This window comes from Lineus longissimus, chromosome 4 (assembly GCF_910592395.1).
Source record: "Lineus longissimus chromosome 4, tnLinLong1.2, whole genome shotgun sequence".
In the NCBI taxonomy this organism is placed as follows: Eukaryota; Metazoa; Nemertea; class Pilidiophora; order Heteronemertea; family Lineidae; genus Lineus; species Lineus longissimus.
Genome location: NC_088311.1, coordinates 21258202 through 21274801, shown reverse-complemented (window position 1 = coordinate 21274801; position 16600 = coordinate 21258202). Strand labels below are relative to the sequence as shown.

Here is a 16600-nt window from a genome sequence, read left to right as displayed (position 1 = left end):
GGGAGACACATGAAAACATGGTCGTCTCCAGATTGTGCCAGGCAGACACATGAAGACAAGGTCATCTCCTGATTGTGCCGGGCAGATACATGAAGACATGGTCGTCTCCAGATTGTGCCAGGCAGACACATGAAGACATGGTCATCTCCAGATTGTGTCAGGCAGACACATGAAGACAAGGTCATCTCCTGATTGTGCCAGGCTGATACATGAAGACATGGTCGTCTCCTGATTGTGCCAGGCAGGTACATGAAGACATGGTCATCTCCCGATTGTGTCAGGCAGGTACATGAAGACATGGTCATCTCCAGATTGTGTCAGGCAGGTACATGAAGACATGGTCATCTCCTGATTGTGCCAGGCAGGTACATGAAGACATGGTCATCTCCAGATTGTGCCAGGCAGGTACATGAAGACATGGTCATCTCCTGATTGTGCCAGGCAGGTACATGAAGACATGGTCGTCTCCTGATTGTGTCAGGCAGGTACATGAAGACATGGTCATCTCCTGATTGTGCCAGGCAGATACATGAAGACAAGGTCATCTCCAGATTGTGCCAGGCAGGTACATGAAAACATGGTCATCTCCAGATTGTGTCAGGCAGACACATGAAGACATGGTCATCTCCAGATTGTGCCAGGCAGATACATGAAGACATGGTCATCTCCTGATTGTGCCAGGCTGATACATGAAGACATGGTCATCTCCTGATTGTGCCAGGCTGATACATGAAGACATGGTCATCTCCTGACTGTGCCAGGCAGGTACATGAAAACATGGTCATCTCCTGATTGTGCCAGGCTGATACATGAAGACATGGTCATCTCCTGATTGTGCCAGGCAGACACATGAAGACATGGTCATTTCCAGATTGTACCAGGCAGCTACATGGTCATCTTCTGATTGTGCCAGGCAGACACATGAAGACAGGGTCATCTCCAGGTGGTGCCAGGCAGGTACATGAAGACATGGTCATCTCCTGATTGTGCCAGGCAGATACATGAAGACGGTCATCTCCAGATTGTACCAGGCAGCTACATGGTCATCTTCTGATTGTGCCAGGCAGGTACATGAAGACAGGGTCATTTTCTGATCGTGCCAGGCAGATACATGAAGACAAGGTCATTTCCTGATTGTGCCAGGCAGGTACATGAAGACATGGTCATTTCCTGATTGTGCCAGGCAGATACATGAAGACATGGTCATTTCCTGATTGTGCCAGGCAGGTACATGAAGACATGGTCATTTCCTGATTGTGCCAGGCAGATACATGAAGACATGGTCATCTCCAGATTGTGCCAGGCAGATACATGAAGACATGGTCATCTCCAGATTGTGCCAGGCAGATACATGAAGACATGGTCATCTCCAGATTGTGCCAGGCAGATACATGAAGACATGGTCATCTCCAGATTGTGCCAGGCAGATACATGAAGACATGGTCATCTCCTGATTGTGCCAGGCAGGTACATGAAGACATGGTCATCTCCAGATTGTGCCAGGCAGATACATGAAGACATGGTCATCTCCAGATTGTGCCAGGCAGATAAATGAAGACATGGTCATCTCCAGATTGTGCCAGGCAGATACATGAAGACATGGTCATCTCCTGATTGTGCCAGGCAGGTACATGAAGACATGGTCATCTCCAGATTGTGCCAGGTAGGTAACAGAAACATAGCAAAGATACCTTTCATTCCATGATTACGTTTATTACATATATATCAAAATTAGTGATTTTTATAATAGAATACATTGGATTACATTATTTGTCAAAAATATCAAAATATAAGCGTAAATTACTGTAATAAATTGCTTGAATATTTTAATCCTTTTGTGGACGTTGTGTAAATCATGTCATGAAAACATAAGCATCAATACTTCAATTTAATCTGTAAGAGGACTAAATACTGGACGGATCAATCAGGACTGATTTGTGTTTTGAAAAAGTAGTTGCCAACAATACATGCACAATCGACCGAAGACGGTACGTGTTGTCAACACCACTTTTTCACGAGCTTATGAACAAAAATCAATCAAAAATTGCAGCAGATATGACTAGCTATCACAAAGTTAAAATATCTTGACACCTTAAAACACATCCGAAGTTACAAAAGATCTTGGATCCAGCCAAGATCACAGATTTGATTATCACAAGACTAGTCAAGCATGTCTTTACAGAAAATGTGGCAGAGCAACCTAAACATGTAGGCCTACTGTTTAAATCAAAGAAGTGAGATCGACTCACATAGTTTTGTTAAGGCAATACTGTCCTGGTAATCCTTTTGTTTTTGGATAATTCATCAAAAATATTGAAAAAATGCTATTCTCATTTAAATATTGTAGAGGGAATCCACTGACTTAGTTCTGAGGACAGCACCATATGGAGCATGGAAACGAAACCGAAAGTCATACATGTAGACATTTTGATTGTCAGTGCTATAAATTCATCTATATACATGTACATATAAATATAATGTACTCAAAATACTTCACTGATGGGCTTTGAAATAGATCACCCCAGACTCTTAACTATATAAACTCTCGACTGGACATTGCTTCAGACAATAGTAAAAGAGGAACAGACTAGATATATCAATACCCTGAAATAACACGGTGAATCTGAGGACTCCCAGAACATGCATCAAAAATGTTGGGAGCCAAACATCATTTGCATCAAACCTAATGCTCATGTGTGTCTATATCTAACAATACACCAGCTGATAATACTCTAGTTCACGTCAGTCTACAAACACCTCAGCTGATAATACTCTAGTTCATGTCAGTCTACAAACACCTCAGCTGATAAAACTCTAAACATCAGACGGAGCCTTGAAGCTTGAGATGCTTGTGACCGATGTCCTGCGTCCAGCGCGAGGTTCACCACCAGAAAGCGACATCTTAGACGATTTCTTGGACAACGATTTCTTCCTCTTGCTTTTCCCCTTAGGTTTACTCGGTTTCTTCTCATCGCCATCATGACTGGGTGCGCCCTCTATTTCACCAAAGTCGACTTCCTCCTCTGGTTCCACTTCGTTGAATGCGTCATTGTCGAAGCCAGCACTGCTACCAGGGTAGGTGATCTCTGAAGAAAAAAAGGTTGTCTCTTGCTATTAAATTTTCAAACACAATAATTGTTTGGATTATCCAATACAACAGTAGACGAAATGATCGAATGGACCTTAAAAATACAGCTTCTTTCAGTTTTGCAGATACATAAGTGATAAGGTTATCAGAAAAGAATAATTCAAAACAGCAGCGGTCGATTTTAACATATTCTGTTTGTTTGTTTATGACTAGACAGTTGCCCAGCAATAGGTTTTATACCGAACTGAAGAGAATGTCTATTATGCACAGGACAACTATTCGACAGAAGTCACTTAAATGTATCTGTTGGATGATCGGTTGTCTAACCAGAATTTTCTAGTACAAGCAAAAAGTACGCAGGCCATTGACTTTCAAGAAGCAGTAGTAGTAGGTATTGCTACAGAGATATGACCATCAATGACTATCTTTACCTTCAATGAGAGGACTGTCTTCATATGTCGGCTGCTCCTCAAGTGTACCGAGTCTCATGGTCGTTGTCTGTGTGATGGTCCCTCTTCTGAAGACAAAGATTATATCATGAAGCATAGAATACCGGATCGAAGTCCGATGGTGTAAAGATTTAAATCATCCTTAGAGGTTCTATCATGGATTTTCTTGCACCTATCCATGTTTCCTCCCCAGAGAGTCTGTATCCGTGAAGTTTGGCGTGTTCAATCACTTTATAAATCTTTGATGACAAGGAGGACAGCATTCCAACAGTTAAAAGCTGTAACTAGAAAATGGAAAGATGTCCCGAAAAGCTGAACTTCTTATACTTTTTAAAGGAACTCTGATGTCAGGAATGATACGCCATACACCATTCTCAAACTCTCCTGTTAGGAGAACTCCAACTTACCCTGGAGAATAAAGACTCCTGGCACTAGTAGGTGGTGTACCAGGCAGGCTAGGCACACCAGCCATGAGGGCATTAAAGTCGATACTATCATCAGAACTCAAGATGGTATTGATCTCATCATTGGTATTGGAGGTGCCAGGCCTGGACATGGGATGCATGGAGGTCCAGTTCTCGACCTCTTCCAAGTAACGGTCGTCTTCGGCATCACTTTCAAGGTCGATGATCACGCCAGTGAAGTTCTTTCGCAACTGTGGGTTGATTTCGGGCGCAGCTGGGTACATGTCTTCATAATAGCCATCGTCAACTAGAACAGAGAAAGACGGGTTATGAAAATGTTAGTAGGCTTTCGTGGTCGGCAAGAACAAATATTCTCTTGACTTAGTTGAGCTAGCCTCTCTTGCAGAAAAGTTGCCAGAGGTTTTCAACTTGCTGTATTTCCGAGCACTGCTCTGTACCCATCTTGACCCTCATGTTTTGGATTCACTTCGCTGACCTCAACTCTGTTATGTTAAGAACCCATGGTGTTGCTCAACTTGAAGGGGCCAAGTACGCCAACAACAACTTGATAAGGGATATTCCTCCACAGAGTGGATGGACGAACGTCCGTTATACTAGGGTGTAAGATAAACCCTGTATCACACTGCCACGAATAAAAGTTCCTGGTCCACTTGAATCAGTCACTTTGCCCCTGAAAAAAATAGGTCAAACAAGAACTATACATACCTTCATTTCTGTCCTCATGTGTGTACAGTTTCAGCATCGCTGATTTGTATTGTCTTTCTTTCTTCAGTTTGTCACTGCGTCCATTCAAGAAGATGCCTGGAAATAGATGAGAAAATGAGTTGAGCACAACATGTCAACATCTCTAGGGAGGTCTCCTCTCTTCCTCTTCCTAAGAATGAGACAGATAACCGAAACTATTTGTATATGTGGTGTTTTTGCCAGGGCTAACTGAAGACGCCAGCAAATGAGAAACATTGGAAGCTTGTAATGAACACTGCCTCTTGCTGAAGATGGGGTCATTTGGCCAATAAACCCAACCCTAGAGGAAACACTTTCTGTAGCCAATTTCACCTACCAAGACAGTACATCTTTAGGATCATCCTCTTCTTGACAGGATTGACGAGGATGAAGTCATAATCCCGCTCATTCACTTTCTTGGCAAAGACCGGCATCATCTTCATCAACTTGTTGGCTGTCTCACGGATGCTGTCTTTGATACTCTCTGGATAAAGAAACAAGCACAGTGATTTACTTATCCTCTTTGGTATCAATGACAGAAATGAAATATGGTACATGTATTCAAGCTTTTTGACAATGAGAATAGAGAAACAGGCTGGCAAAGTATAACCTTTAATGGTTTTTCGGAATCTTAAAAACTTTAGTCAGTGGTGCACCATACCTGAGAAGAGAGACTTTGGCGACAAGCTGGAGTGAACATCAATCAGCTCATCAAGGAGATCCCAGAGGGTATCGTGGAGAGGGTCCTTCATCATCTCAGCCTCACGGGTGTACGCATTGATAATCTGGATCTGGCGTGCCAACTCATGCACTGGAGCGAACAGAGGTGGCATACTCAATGCCTTATCTGAAAAGTACATAAATTTATCAAGGGTTGACCATTGGCACCACCATTTTGGCTAGAACTTGAAATCCTAAAGTAGTCAGAACTCCTTCAAAATGAAGTGAATGCCCATTTAAAACCTGACCCTGTGAGGTGTTCTCTAGAAAACAAAGAACTGACTCCCACCCTTGCCCATTAGCCAAGTATACTCACCCAGAACCAGCCTTGCCCTCAGTGTTCCTCTGATGTACTTCTTGGTCGTGGCGCTGATGTTGTCCAGCCCATTAGACATGATAGAGGGCCAGAGCGGACGCTTCACACAGACGCACAGCATGAAGTGCCTCAACGTTATATATAACAAGAATATCAATGTCAACAAGAACCAGAGACCCTGAATGAATATCAGGACATAGAAACTGTAATCTGGGGTGAACCAAACTGACTGGACGTTATAAGAGTTGAAAGAGGCAATCATGGCCCCAATCAACGAGTTTGCACACAGCATGAAGTAATTCAGGATCAACATTGTGTTAAAGATCTGTACCCTGAATGGACGGATGAGCACGCATGCCAGGAACATGAAGAAGAAGATCAGAGTCAGAACAACTGCTTGAATGTTAACGTATTGAAACAGGAGTGCATAGAAGATGACGACGACAAATTTCAAGATGTGGACAAAAGCCCGATAGTGTGTGCCGCTCTTCCGGAATGAAGAGAAAACGTGGTAGTTTGCGACAATGTAGATCATGTCCATTCCTTGAAGGTACTCGGTCTCTTTCAGTTGGAGGTAACCTTCGTGGCTATCGTGTTTCAAACCAAGGGTTTCTTTCTTGGTGGTTTTGATCAACCAGACAGGGAAGAGGATGTAGAAGGCAAGAAGGAATAAGATACTTGGAAAAAGGTATGCCCAGTGGGCCCCCTGGAAGCAGTACAAGTCATTACTGACGTCTACCATACCGCTGTCGGCGCAGTGGAAAAGTTTGCCAACCATGACGCCAACAGGTATGGCAGTCACTTGTATTGCAATCACATACACTTTCTGTAACACTGCAATCTGAATCAACATGTATGAAGACTTCTTCTTTCTCATGGTAGAGTATGCGGCAATGAATGCAATACCACCCAGGGCGCAGATCAGAGACCACATCAAAACCATCTGCCAGTATTCTAATGGAACAGCACCACTGGGCGTGTTGTAAAACTTGACACTTTTATAGGTGCCATTGGTTGAAATTTTCACCATTTCCCAGATGTCCAAGTTGAATGCAAAGAGGAAGCTGAAACTGTTCAACCAGTCGACGGGCCAAGCCCATCGGAAAGATAAGGACTGGATAAGAGCAAAGAACTGTAAGGCCTCAAGGATAAGAATGATGGCATCACTGATAAGGAGGTTTGTCCCACGTCTCTGGCCCTCAGCAAACAAAATTTTGTCTTCTTCTGGATTATCTGGTATGGCGTCACTTTCTTCATCATGTTCAGCATCCTTTTTCGGTTCGCCATCAGAGGTGAGAAGGGGGATCTCTTCGATCCCAACTTTCGTTCCGGGCATCGTGCTGGCTCTGCTATCAGAAATGAACACTATCTCTCATCAGCTTCTAAGTTCTAGTGTTTTCAGTTCTCCTTTTTATACGAAATCTGAAAATTAAGTGTATTAGATAAAATAAAATTTCCAAAATAAAAGCTGTTAAAAAGATACCATAGGCGTACCGTAGGACAGGCGACAATACTCGCCATTAGGATATAAATGATGACACTGGGGACAAATTCCTCAGGGACACCTTTTTCTGTTAAACCGTGCAGTGTTCATTATCTGGATGGATTTTCATGACTAAGTTTGCGTTATCACGCAATTCTATTGTATTAAAAGTCACATTTTAACATTCTTTACGTTCTCTATCTCCAAATACACAACAATAATAAGAGAATAAAGCACAAAAACAAAGGCATTGTCTTCATTTTGACACAAAATCTCTGAAAAAAATCTTACAAAGTTTTCCTCGTCCGCCATGTTGTTTACTTGTTGCCAGAGCCTCGATTTCGTAAAGGGTGAACCCAAAAAAATGGAGGAATGACGATTTTGACAGTTCGCTCGACGTGAAAACTTCACCGATTTCAACACTCATCATACATTTTTGTCCTATTTTAGATAGTTTTACTGAGAGTGATTCAATTACTTATTGTGCACAATGAGTTGGGAGGATCGTTTCTCTTCGATTGTTAGAGAAACAGAGTCAAACTTGGCGAGAGTTCGGGTGAGTGAGAGTATCACACGTATATGCACCATTGCACGTACACCGGTATGCACATTACACTGCGAATGTATTGTATTGTATATGTGGAGTAGGCCTACAGTGCTACACAGGTACGTGGAAAGCTATAGACGAACGTGTTGACAGTTGTTTGGGCAGAATTCTTCATTTATTCTCCAACTGAAAAGGGCTGTGAGTAGAAAAAAAATTATTAGGCCTCTCATAAAATATGCACCATCTTGTCATGACGTGGCGATTGTCAATATCGCGCTACGTTAGTAAGACATGACGTCACACGTTGCTCGTAACACTTGCAGTTGCACACTAAAGAAGCGACACCACGAATCAAAGACAGCAAACACGGAAATACTAATTGTTATGAAATGATCACCAGGCCTTGGCCTATCAAGATAGTCGCTGACATTTTTGACAGGTGATGCCCTGGGTCTATGCAGCGTGATTGCTCAGCATGATTGAGTACTGTGCCCGAGTCTGGTTTGTGCAAACAGTTTTGTTCCAGCTTCTACCGACTCTGATGCGATCTGATTCAAAGTCCTGAAGGGTGTACCCTACCCAATGACTGTCAGCGCCAATTTCTTACAAATTACAATTGAATCACAGTCAAGCTACCAGTTCCACTTAACATGGCACCAATTCAACTGACCATAATTTAAGGAATGATTCTTTATTATAGTCATTTGTAAAAAACTTCGCCCTTAGCAGGAAAATACATGTAGCACTGCTGATAACCTGTTTAGGAAAAACATGTCTTTGTCAAATCTGTGTTTATTTTACTTACCTGCATGTTGTACAGTGTGTACAGTGGACAACAATTTAAGCCACACTCAAACAGTTTAGAGTATAGAATGGGATTAAAAATGATCCACTGGGCTTTGAAATGTTAAGACTTTATAACCTTCTGTGTGTAGACTACATGTATGTCTAACTAACACACGCCTAAAACAGGTTTTCTTTTTGGTGAGAGAGAGATGAATACATGTAAATTGTAGCATTGAGTGTCTTGCTCAAGGACGCAAAGACAAAACAGAGCTGATCCTTCCAAATTTCAAACCCAAGACCTCCTTATCATAATCCCGGCGCTCAACATGATACAACATTTGGTCTCCCTTGATTAAAAATCTGTAAATTGTGAACAGAAGCACTGAAGTTGAGTACATAATTCTGGCATAAATGTATTGCTATTGAAAAATGTAACTACCGATGCATTCTGCCATAACCTCGTTTCAAATATTCATGCGTCGGTCATTCTGTCAATACTATCATAAAAAAATGAATGAAATGTGGACAAAGTTACTTCAGCGATCAAATGGAAAGAAATTCAGTCGGCAAGCCTCATTGAACTTGCTTACTCATTAAAATGTCAATTGTTGTGATTACTCTGGCCGTGACTCCATGGGTTGTGGAATATTACTCCCCTGAGCCAATTATAAGATATATGGCGTGTAATCCTGGAATGATTTATTGATGAAAATATTCTATTCAGCGATTGTGATTACTTATACTAATCATGCACAAAGTTTAGCTTGAGGTTGCTTTGAAACCAGCAGTCAGTGAAATCAAACATTCGTGATACTCCACGTAAATGATTTATAGTGCATTGAGTGTCTAGACTCATGGACATGATAAGAGAGCAGAGATCACCTAGTATGGTTTAACTTTGATTGGGACAATATCAAGTTGCTACAGCCTTGAATAATCTTATATTCTATTTTTAAAAAGCCTTTTTTACATTGTTGGCTCAAAAGTTGGCAGGATTTGATTTCCTGTTAATCTTCCAATTTGGAACCCTTCCTTCAGATTATCAGTTTTGACACTTGATTAAATCCTAACTGTTTTCATTGCAGCAACGACTGAGTTCAGCTCACAGTTTGTCCCGAAATATTGCCATCCTACATGCTCCATCACCACTAGGTACGTTTTAGTTTTTTCTGCTCTAACGGTACTTACTTTCTCTGCCAAGAGCTTGTTGAATCGTACCTTCTGCCAAAAACTTCTTGGTGTCAATATTGTATGATAAAAAACAATTTACCTTGTGTATACAATAGCTCAATTTTCCTGAAAAAGACATATCTTGTCACGTTTCAGAAACTTCCAACATTCTGACCAAGTCGTATCCAAATGGCCTTAACAATCATAATACTCTCCTGAACGGGAGTACCCCACTGCTGACCTCACCATATACCAAGCCAAATCTATACAAGGATGGCTTCAATCGTGACGTTACTGCTGACACTCTGCAACTGGAGAATAACCATCATGTGCCTGTAGAACAATCGCCTGCTGTGATAACCTTGCTAAATGACAAGGTGGAGGCTCAGAATAGGGTAAGTTACCCCCTCCCCCTCTGATTCTTTGTACCTTTGTGAGAAGCTTTAGAGAAGCTATGGAGATACTAGAAGTGTTTCAGCTGAAGAGTTCTGTCAATGTCTGTAGAACACGACGACTTGCCTCCCGTGGGTACACCGTGGTTTGATATCAACATTGCGATTTTCATGTCAGGATCAGGATAGAAGCAATATACTGTCAAAATTTACAATAACTATAGGCCAGCATCACTTATGATACCGGTATTTGTTTTACTTGCTTAGGAGCTGGCCTCCCTGAAGAAAACTGTGCGAAAGTTAGAGAAGGAACGTGACCAGTATCATAAAGACATCATGGAAATGAAAGGTTAGTAAGTATTACCTGGTAAGGTTGACTGTTTTTGACAAAGGTATGATAAAGTCGTCCAGGTCTCCCTGGGGAACTGTGTCATTTTGTCATGTCTGACTTCTACCCCAGGCTGAGCCATATCTTGTTCAATGATTCCATTCTTTTTGGGACTACTGTATGTTAGAATGAGTCAAAACCATTGCCCAGTACACCAGGAAATATCTTTATCTTACAAGTCATTTTTATGTATTTGCAGGTGACTTGAACAGCGTGCGTGATCGTCTAGCTGAGAAGGGCGTAGATCTCCAGACGGAGAGAAAGATGGAGGAATGGAAGCGGAATATGATCGGGGAGGTTCATGACCTGCAGACCGAGTTGCAGCGCTACAAGGGCCGGGAGGAGGACAGACAGTACGGAGAGAGCCAGATTGGTGCCCTTAGTAGAGAGATCAATGAGTTGTAAGTGGTGGACAAGAAAACAGTGACAGTCGGTTTTTGTCTCTTCTAATCTTGGATACTTTACACTGCGTCCTGGCTTCTTTCCACTCTCAATTACATGTGTAGAGCACAGCTTTTCCGAATGATAACGTATCTGTGAATGTTAGAGTGTTTCCTTGTTTGGAATGTGAATTTTTAAGTAGTGTTTACATGAGTTTTTGATGTCATTGCAGGAGATTATTTACAAGAGATGAGTGCGAGGCAATCAGACGAGATATAGAAACTACAAAAACTAGAATAGGTGAGTTCTGGTAATGTTAGTACTAGTAGAAAACACTTGAGGAGTTATTCTTTAGACTGATTTTGTATGAAGAAAACACAGCCTTCTGCTTCAAAAGCGATATGACACTCATGATAATGATAATGATCAGATCACCTTTTCAAGAAAAGTAGCTATAGTTACGATAGTGGAACATTTTAATGGGGCTGTTTTACAAATGAGTACCTGTTGGAAATGTTCAAGTTGTATTGTAGCATTTTGTGGCTCATCTGAATTCTAGATCCAGGATGGACCGAGGTTAGGTGTAAATTTTATCATGTGGCGGTATTCTTATTTTCAGTGAGATTAGAGCTGGAGTTGGCGTCTGCTGTGACAGACAATAAGGAGCTGACAAGGAGACATGATAGGATGGACAGGGTAAGCATTGATGAGAGCTTCATTGAATAGCTGCGTTCACACTTGTTTCGCATTCATGCCGACTTCCCTATTCCGAAATACCGAAACCGATTTCACTGTATCGGTTCGGGTCACACTGCACTTGAAACTGACATCGATGCGAAACAAACCGCGTCACACTCAATCCGCAATAGAGATACATCACCTATACATTAGATAAGAAAACTGCCCTGCAGGGTGAAGGTCATTCATTCACCTGATCGTAAACTGGCGTGTTGTGGTGCACACCAGTCAGTTGATCCCATGTAGGTCCATTTGATGTGATGGAGTTTCCCCTTTGTGTGTTCAATCTCACAGTAAAATACTTTTACTGCACCACAGCATTCATGAAGCATTATGAGCTTGCCACTCAAAGACTACAACGCCGGGTTAAAAAAAATCATCTCACTTTAGAATCCACTTCACCCAGCTGCTGCTTTGAATTTGGCCTGCGTTTTAGCTCCAAACTTGTTGTGTTTGGTGTGACAACTAAAAACTCCAGTTTGGTATTGATATCTTAAGCTCAACTCCAAAACAGGCCGCTTAAAGATAAGCCTATCTTTTGCTTTCCTTTCAGACCTTTAGAGATGTGTCTGATACTCAAATGAACCACTCGAAGGACTTTAATAAAACGTTAGAGGATAGAGATTTTGAGAGACTGCAGCTACATGAATTGAGGTGAGGGGACATTGTAAACACTTATCCTGTATTCTATTCAAGAACTGTGTGCAACATTCAAGAACTGTGACAGTCACATCATTGGGATCATTACTTTCCTAACACGGAAGGTCTGCTGCTCATTGCTATATTAAACTCAGACCTGAGGTCACCTCCTGTTAAAATAAACAGCCTTCTAAAGACCTATTGGTGGATTGTTGCACTTGTGTTATCTAGTTTTTTGGCAAATCATTCATTCCTATTGCGAATATACGCTTTGTGTTATGAATCTTTTGTTGATTTTTCAGAGAAACTATGATAGCACTCAGGGATAAACTAGATGGCATGGAATCCACCGTCAATAATGCCTCAACAGTCAGGTTTGGGGACTCTGTGAAAGCTACAAGCACAGGTTAGTAAATTAACTATATGTGTTGTCTCTGTTTCTTATATATTCTAGGTTGCATCTTGGCTCTGCGGGAAATTAATCCATGATTAGGCTCATTGGAATTCTGAAGTTGTGAACTAACCATAACTTTTGAGTCCTCTAGTCTTGAAACTGACACAATGCTGTAACATGATTGGTTAAACTTGAGTGTCCACTCTGTCACCCATGTCGAACCAGTTATTGAATAATCTCTTCTTCATCTCTTTGTGCAGGCATCCTCAGCAAACCAAAGCAGTCTCCATTAGACCACTCTCCACCTACCAAACCCAAGATAGAGTTTGACCTGGATGACCTGACCCTCAGTGACAGTACAGACCTTGCCGACTATGACAGCTCAGATTTCTCATTTACGCCAAAAGCAAGGCGGAAAGGCTCCGACCTGGGTGAGTCAACATCTCTTTCCGTTTTGCTCAGGGTGGGTTGAGACCACCCCAGTTAGCATAAGACATTATTGTGAATGAACCTGAACTGAGAGTGTATCGTGAGTGGCTCAAATGAAAATACCATTGCAGTGTATCGATAACCTACTGTGAACAAGTTTTATACGCTAAGATGGCCGATTTCTCTGAAATTGTAGACCCCTAACCAGAATTATACTCTAAAATTGCAGCCCCCTAATCTGAATAAGACTCTAACATTGTAGGCCCCATATCCAATCTGAATTAGACATCCCTTACATGTATGTGACAGTGATCCGTATCAGAAAATTTAAAGTTTCCATTATTCATTTCAGTCTTTGATGAGGATCTCTACAGTCTCAACCTCTCTGACGATGAAACGGAAACACTCACCAACTACGACATCTCGCTATCAGACCTAAAAAGATGACGACCTCACAAGACTGCAATTAACACATCCACCAAAACTGAGGCCGCGAAATCGACACGGAGTAGTAAAGTTTGGGGTTGTCCAAAGGAAAGAGTGAAGCGGAAACATTTACAGAACGGTTTCAGAATGACATCGGGGAAATCTGCATCTAATCTCCCAGCAAAACCAAAAAGTGTATCTTTTCATTTCGACCCACTTTGCGATGATGCAGGTTCCGATGATATGAGTGAGCATGACTATATGGAGAGTAGTCGCATAGATGATCAGAACTTTTGGAGAAATCCTTTCATGGACGATGGGGAAGGAGATGAAAGTGTTGAAAACCAAATACACCACTTGTTCCTTGACATCAAAGAAAAAGATGCACGATCCCAGTTTCTTGGTGGAAAAATGAAACTAGACTATGCAGACGGTCAAGAATTTTATGATGCATCAGAGTCTGGTGGAGAAAAAGATGGTAACTTTAAGATTTCTGGTGGGTTTGTTTCACGAGAGGATGGGATGACTGTTGCCCCTAGTTCACCTGATGTAAATTCCTTGGTCTTGAGTTCAAAAGATTCTCTTCCTGTTGCCTACAATTTCGAGGTGGCCAACCGTTCACAGGATGTGAATTCCCTGGCCATGAGTTCAAAAGAGGTTGGTTCGATTGCCTCAAAGTCAACTTGTGTAGGTTTCTCCATGACGAATCCAATTAAAAGTGATTATTTTAGAGCAGAGCATGGCCGAGGCAAAATGGTGAGATTTAATGAAAATGGCAGCTTGCCAAGGTATGAACACATTGAAAATGTTCCTCTTGCTAAATCTCTCGATGGTTTTGGGAGCAGTCAGACAATGGTACGGCAAAATCACATTCCAGGGGCAAAATATTTCACATATGGTGATGCAAACAACTGTTTGGAGACGTCTGCTCCCATTTCTGAGGTCAAGGTCAATGGTAGCTTGACGTCTGCTTCTGTTCCCAAGGTCAGGGGCAATGCTGGCTTGAAAGATTACGATTACTACAGAGCGTTGATATATTCATGAGGTTGACCTGTGTGATTTTTGATGTAAACTTGTACATCCTTCTTAGGCAGCAGTTTTGCGTGAGGCAATATTCCAGAACTTTATAATAACATGATATTATTTTGCATATGTACTCACTAACTTGTAAATGGTTGAATATAATAGTTTCGATGATATTTTAGAGCAATACTCGTTTGTAAAAGTTAGTTTCGCTTTCATTAATCGAAGATGTGTTTTAAAGTATTTTTAGATGTGTTCAATACTCCTTCATTAACCATTAATCAAAATGATAATCAAAATCCTACTTAGTAGACCTGAAGGTATTCTTAATCTAGCATTTCTCTTTATTTGGGTGGTGGTTAGGCCTACTTTATTTGTTCAAAAATTTGAAAATGAACTCTGGTTAACGTTTCCATGGTCAGTTCTGTTATTTTCTATTAAATAAAAGAGAGAACTTTGTGTCCTTGTTCAGTGCCTTTACATAAAAAATTATCACTTCAAAGAAGTAACACTGATAACTTCCAAGAAGGAATAGATTTGTGCCTACACTGTACTGTACAGCAGACTTCTGACTGTGTAGACTTGTATAGATATGCATGAACATTGATGAACACATTAGAATCCTTGTGCATTTTGATCATCTTTATAACAGCAATCCTAGAATTTTGAATGAGCTGTGTTACATGTATATTGTTGCAAGTGATAATCTGTTATTTTAACTCAATCAAATAATCTAGTCCCTTCAAGACAGTTTGAGATATTAGCGTTTGCAATATGATGAAAAGGTTAGGTTTGTAGGATTTTTGTCACAGGCATGCCTTGTTATGTCATACTTTCTTGCCTTATCTTTTGGGTGGGGGGGAATGGGAAATGCAATTTAGTGGATAGTCATTGTCATCTTGTATTATTAGTGTGAAAACAGGCCACTTGCAATATGATGAGGAGAGTGGAAGATTCCTTAACAAGTATCAATCTGAAGAGAGAAGTATGCTGATAGTATTTTTTGCTACTTGATACTCCATGTACATGTAAATGCCTTATTAAGTTGCCTTGCTTTAATCAACTGGGTAACGCTATTGTTGTGTGCTTTTGTAAATACATGTATGCAATAATTGGTGTGTGTGATATTCAAGATCTGCTCACTGGACTGTCCAGTTTATATGCTTCCTCGCAAGTTAATTGTTATCATCAAATCCTTTTCATACTGCAATACTGGGGACAAAACAATGTTCTCTAAACATTTTTGATAGCATGCTTTATCATCAATCCTTTTCATGAACTGGGGACAAAACGATTTTCTCTAAATATTTTTGATAACATGCCTTCTTGCATAGTTCATGTTTATCATCAATCCTTTTTATGAACTAGGGACAAAACAAAGTTCTCTAAACATTTTTGATAGCATGCCTTCTTGCATAGTTCATGTTTATCATCAATCCTTTTTATGAACTAGGGACAAAACAAAGTTCTCTAAACATTTTTGATAGCATGCTGCAGCATAATAGTTCAGATGATACTGTTTGTAATTAGTTTAGAAATAGACTGCTTAGATTTTAGATTTTGTGATAACCGCTGATGTATACTCATCCATAATTTTGCTGCTGCTAATGTGATGTGTAATCTACAATGTACCTTTACTTTTCAATTAGTCAATGTTAACAATTGGTATTATTGTTTATTAAAGACTTTTTCAAGAACGAATCATTTGACTTTGTGCTTTTTGGATCATAATGGTTGGTGGAGAAACTGTCATTCGCACAGAGATAGATTACCAAGTGCATTAATCTGCATGTGGCTGGGCCTGCCAAACTTGCTTCGCCAACTGCCAAATTGTGTTTGTAAACTCTGACAAATCTTGCTGGTAAGTTGACCATTAACCAAGGGGCTGGGCCAGTTGACCTATATCATAAACAACCTTCTCTTGGTCAATGGACCTACTTTCGGATAAGTTGCGTTTTTCAATTGATAACCAGCTAAAAGAGTCACATGTCCGTCCCCATCCTGCAGGAACTGATAGCCAATCGGAAAAGTAAATTCTGAAGAAACCGATAATCAGCTGGAAGGGCGTCATGCTATCTCCCAT

At 40.9% G+C, this 16600-nt stretch overlaps 2 protein-coding genes across 3 annotated transcripts; one reads left to right on the top strand and one right to left on the bottom strand.

Annotated features, from left to right (window-relative positions):
- Positions 1 to 1704: 1704 nt before the first annotated feature.
- Positions 1705 to 7553, bottom strand: LOC135486661 (uncharacterized). Of its 2 annotated transcripts, XM_064769641.1 has the most exons (9): positions 7496 to 7553; positions 5722 to 7143; positions 5347 to 5532; positions 5023 to 5169; positions 4668 to 4763; positions 3945 to 4248; positions 3520 to 3605; positions 2799 to 3086; positions 1705 to 2757 (listed from the first exon to the last, which is right to left on the bottom strand). In XM_064769641.1, exons 2-8 carry the CDS (start codon positions 7055 to 7057, stop codon positions 2815 to 2817), a joined length of 2427 nt encoding a protein of 808 aa, XP_064625711.1. In that variant the 5' UTR covers positions 7058 to 7143; positions 7496 to 7553; the 3' UTR covers positions 1705 to 2757; positions 2799 to 2814. The 2 variants fall into 2 exon arrangements, with proteins under 2 accessions (XP_064625711.1, XP_064625710.1); XM_064769640.1 differs by having other exon boundaries at positions 1705 to 3086.
- A 16-nt stretch (positions 7554 to 7569) lies between these two features.
- On the top strand, positions 7570 to 16176 carry LOC135486660 (myosin-2 heavy chain, non muscle-like). Its single transcript, XM_064769639.1, has 11 exons — positions 7570 to 7760; positions 9623 to 9689; positions 9864 to 10102; positions 10367 to 10448; positions 10687 to 10888; positions 11101 to 11168; positions 11488 to 11564; positions 12160 to 12260; positions 12548 to 12651; positions 12900 to 13070; positions 13421 to 16176. The coding sequence occupies exons 1-11, from the start codon at positions 7695 to 7697 to the stop codon at positions 13513 to 13515; spliced, it is 1272 nt and encodes a 423-aa protein (XP_064625709.1). The 5' UTR covers positions 7570 to 7694; the 3' UTR covers positions 13516 to 16176.
- The last annotated feature ends 424 nt before the right edge of the window (positions 16177 to 16600 follow it).

Excerpts from the sequence above, each read along its gene's own strand:
- LOC135486660 (XM_064769639.1), top strand. The coding sequence starts at position 7,695 with ATGAGTTGGGAGGATCGTTTCTCTTCGATTGTTAGAGAAACAGAGTCA. Across the intron at positions 7,761-9,622 it reads CAAACTTGGCGAGAGTTCGG|CAACGACTGAGTTCAGCTCA; the intron begins GTGAGTGAGAGT and ends TTTTCATTGCAG. Across the intron at positions 13,071-13,420 it reads GCGGAAAGGCTCCGACCTGG|TCTTTGATGAGGATCTCTAC; the intron begins GTGAGTCAACAT and ends TATTCATTTCAG.
- LOC135486661 (XM_064769640.1), bottom strand. The coding sequence starts at position 7,057 with ATGCCCGGAACGAAAGTTGGGATCGAAGAGATCCCCCTTCTCACCTCT. Across the intron at positions 5,170-5,346 it reads GCCAAAGTCTCTCTTCTCAG|AGAGTATCAAAGACAGCATC; the intron begins GTATGGTGCACC and ends TTCTTTATCCAG. Across the intron at positions 4,764-5,022 it reads CCTAAAGATGTACTGTCTTG|GCATCTTCTTGAATGGACGC; the intron begins GTAGGTGAAATT and ends ATCTATTTCCAG.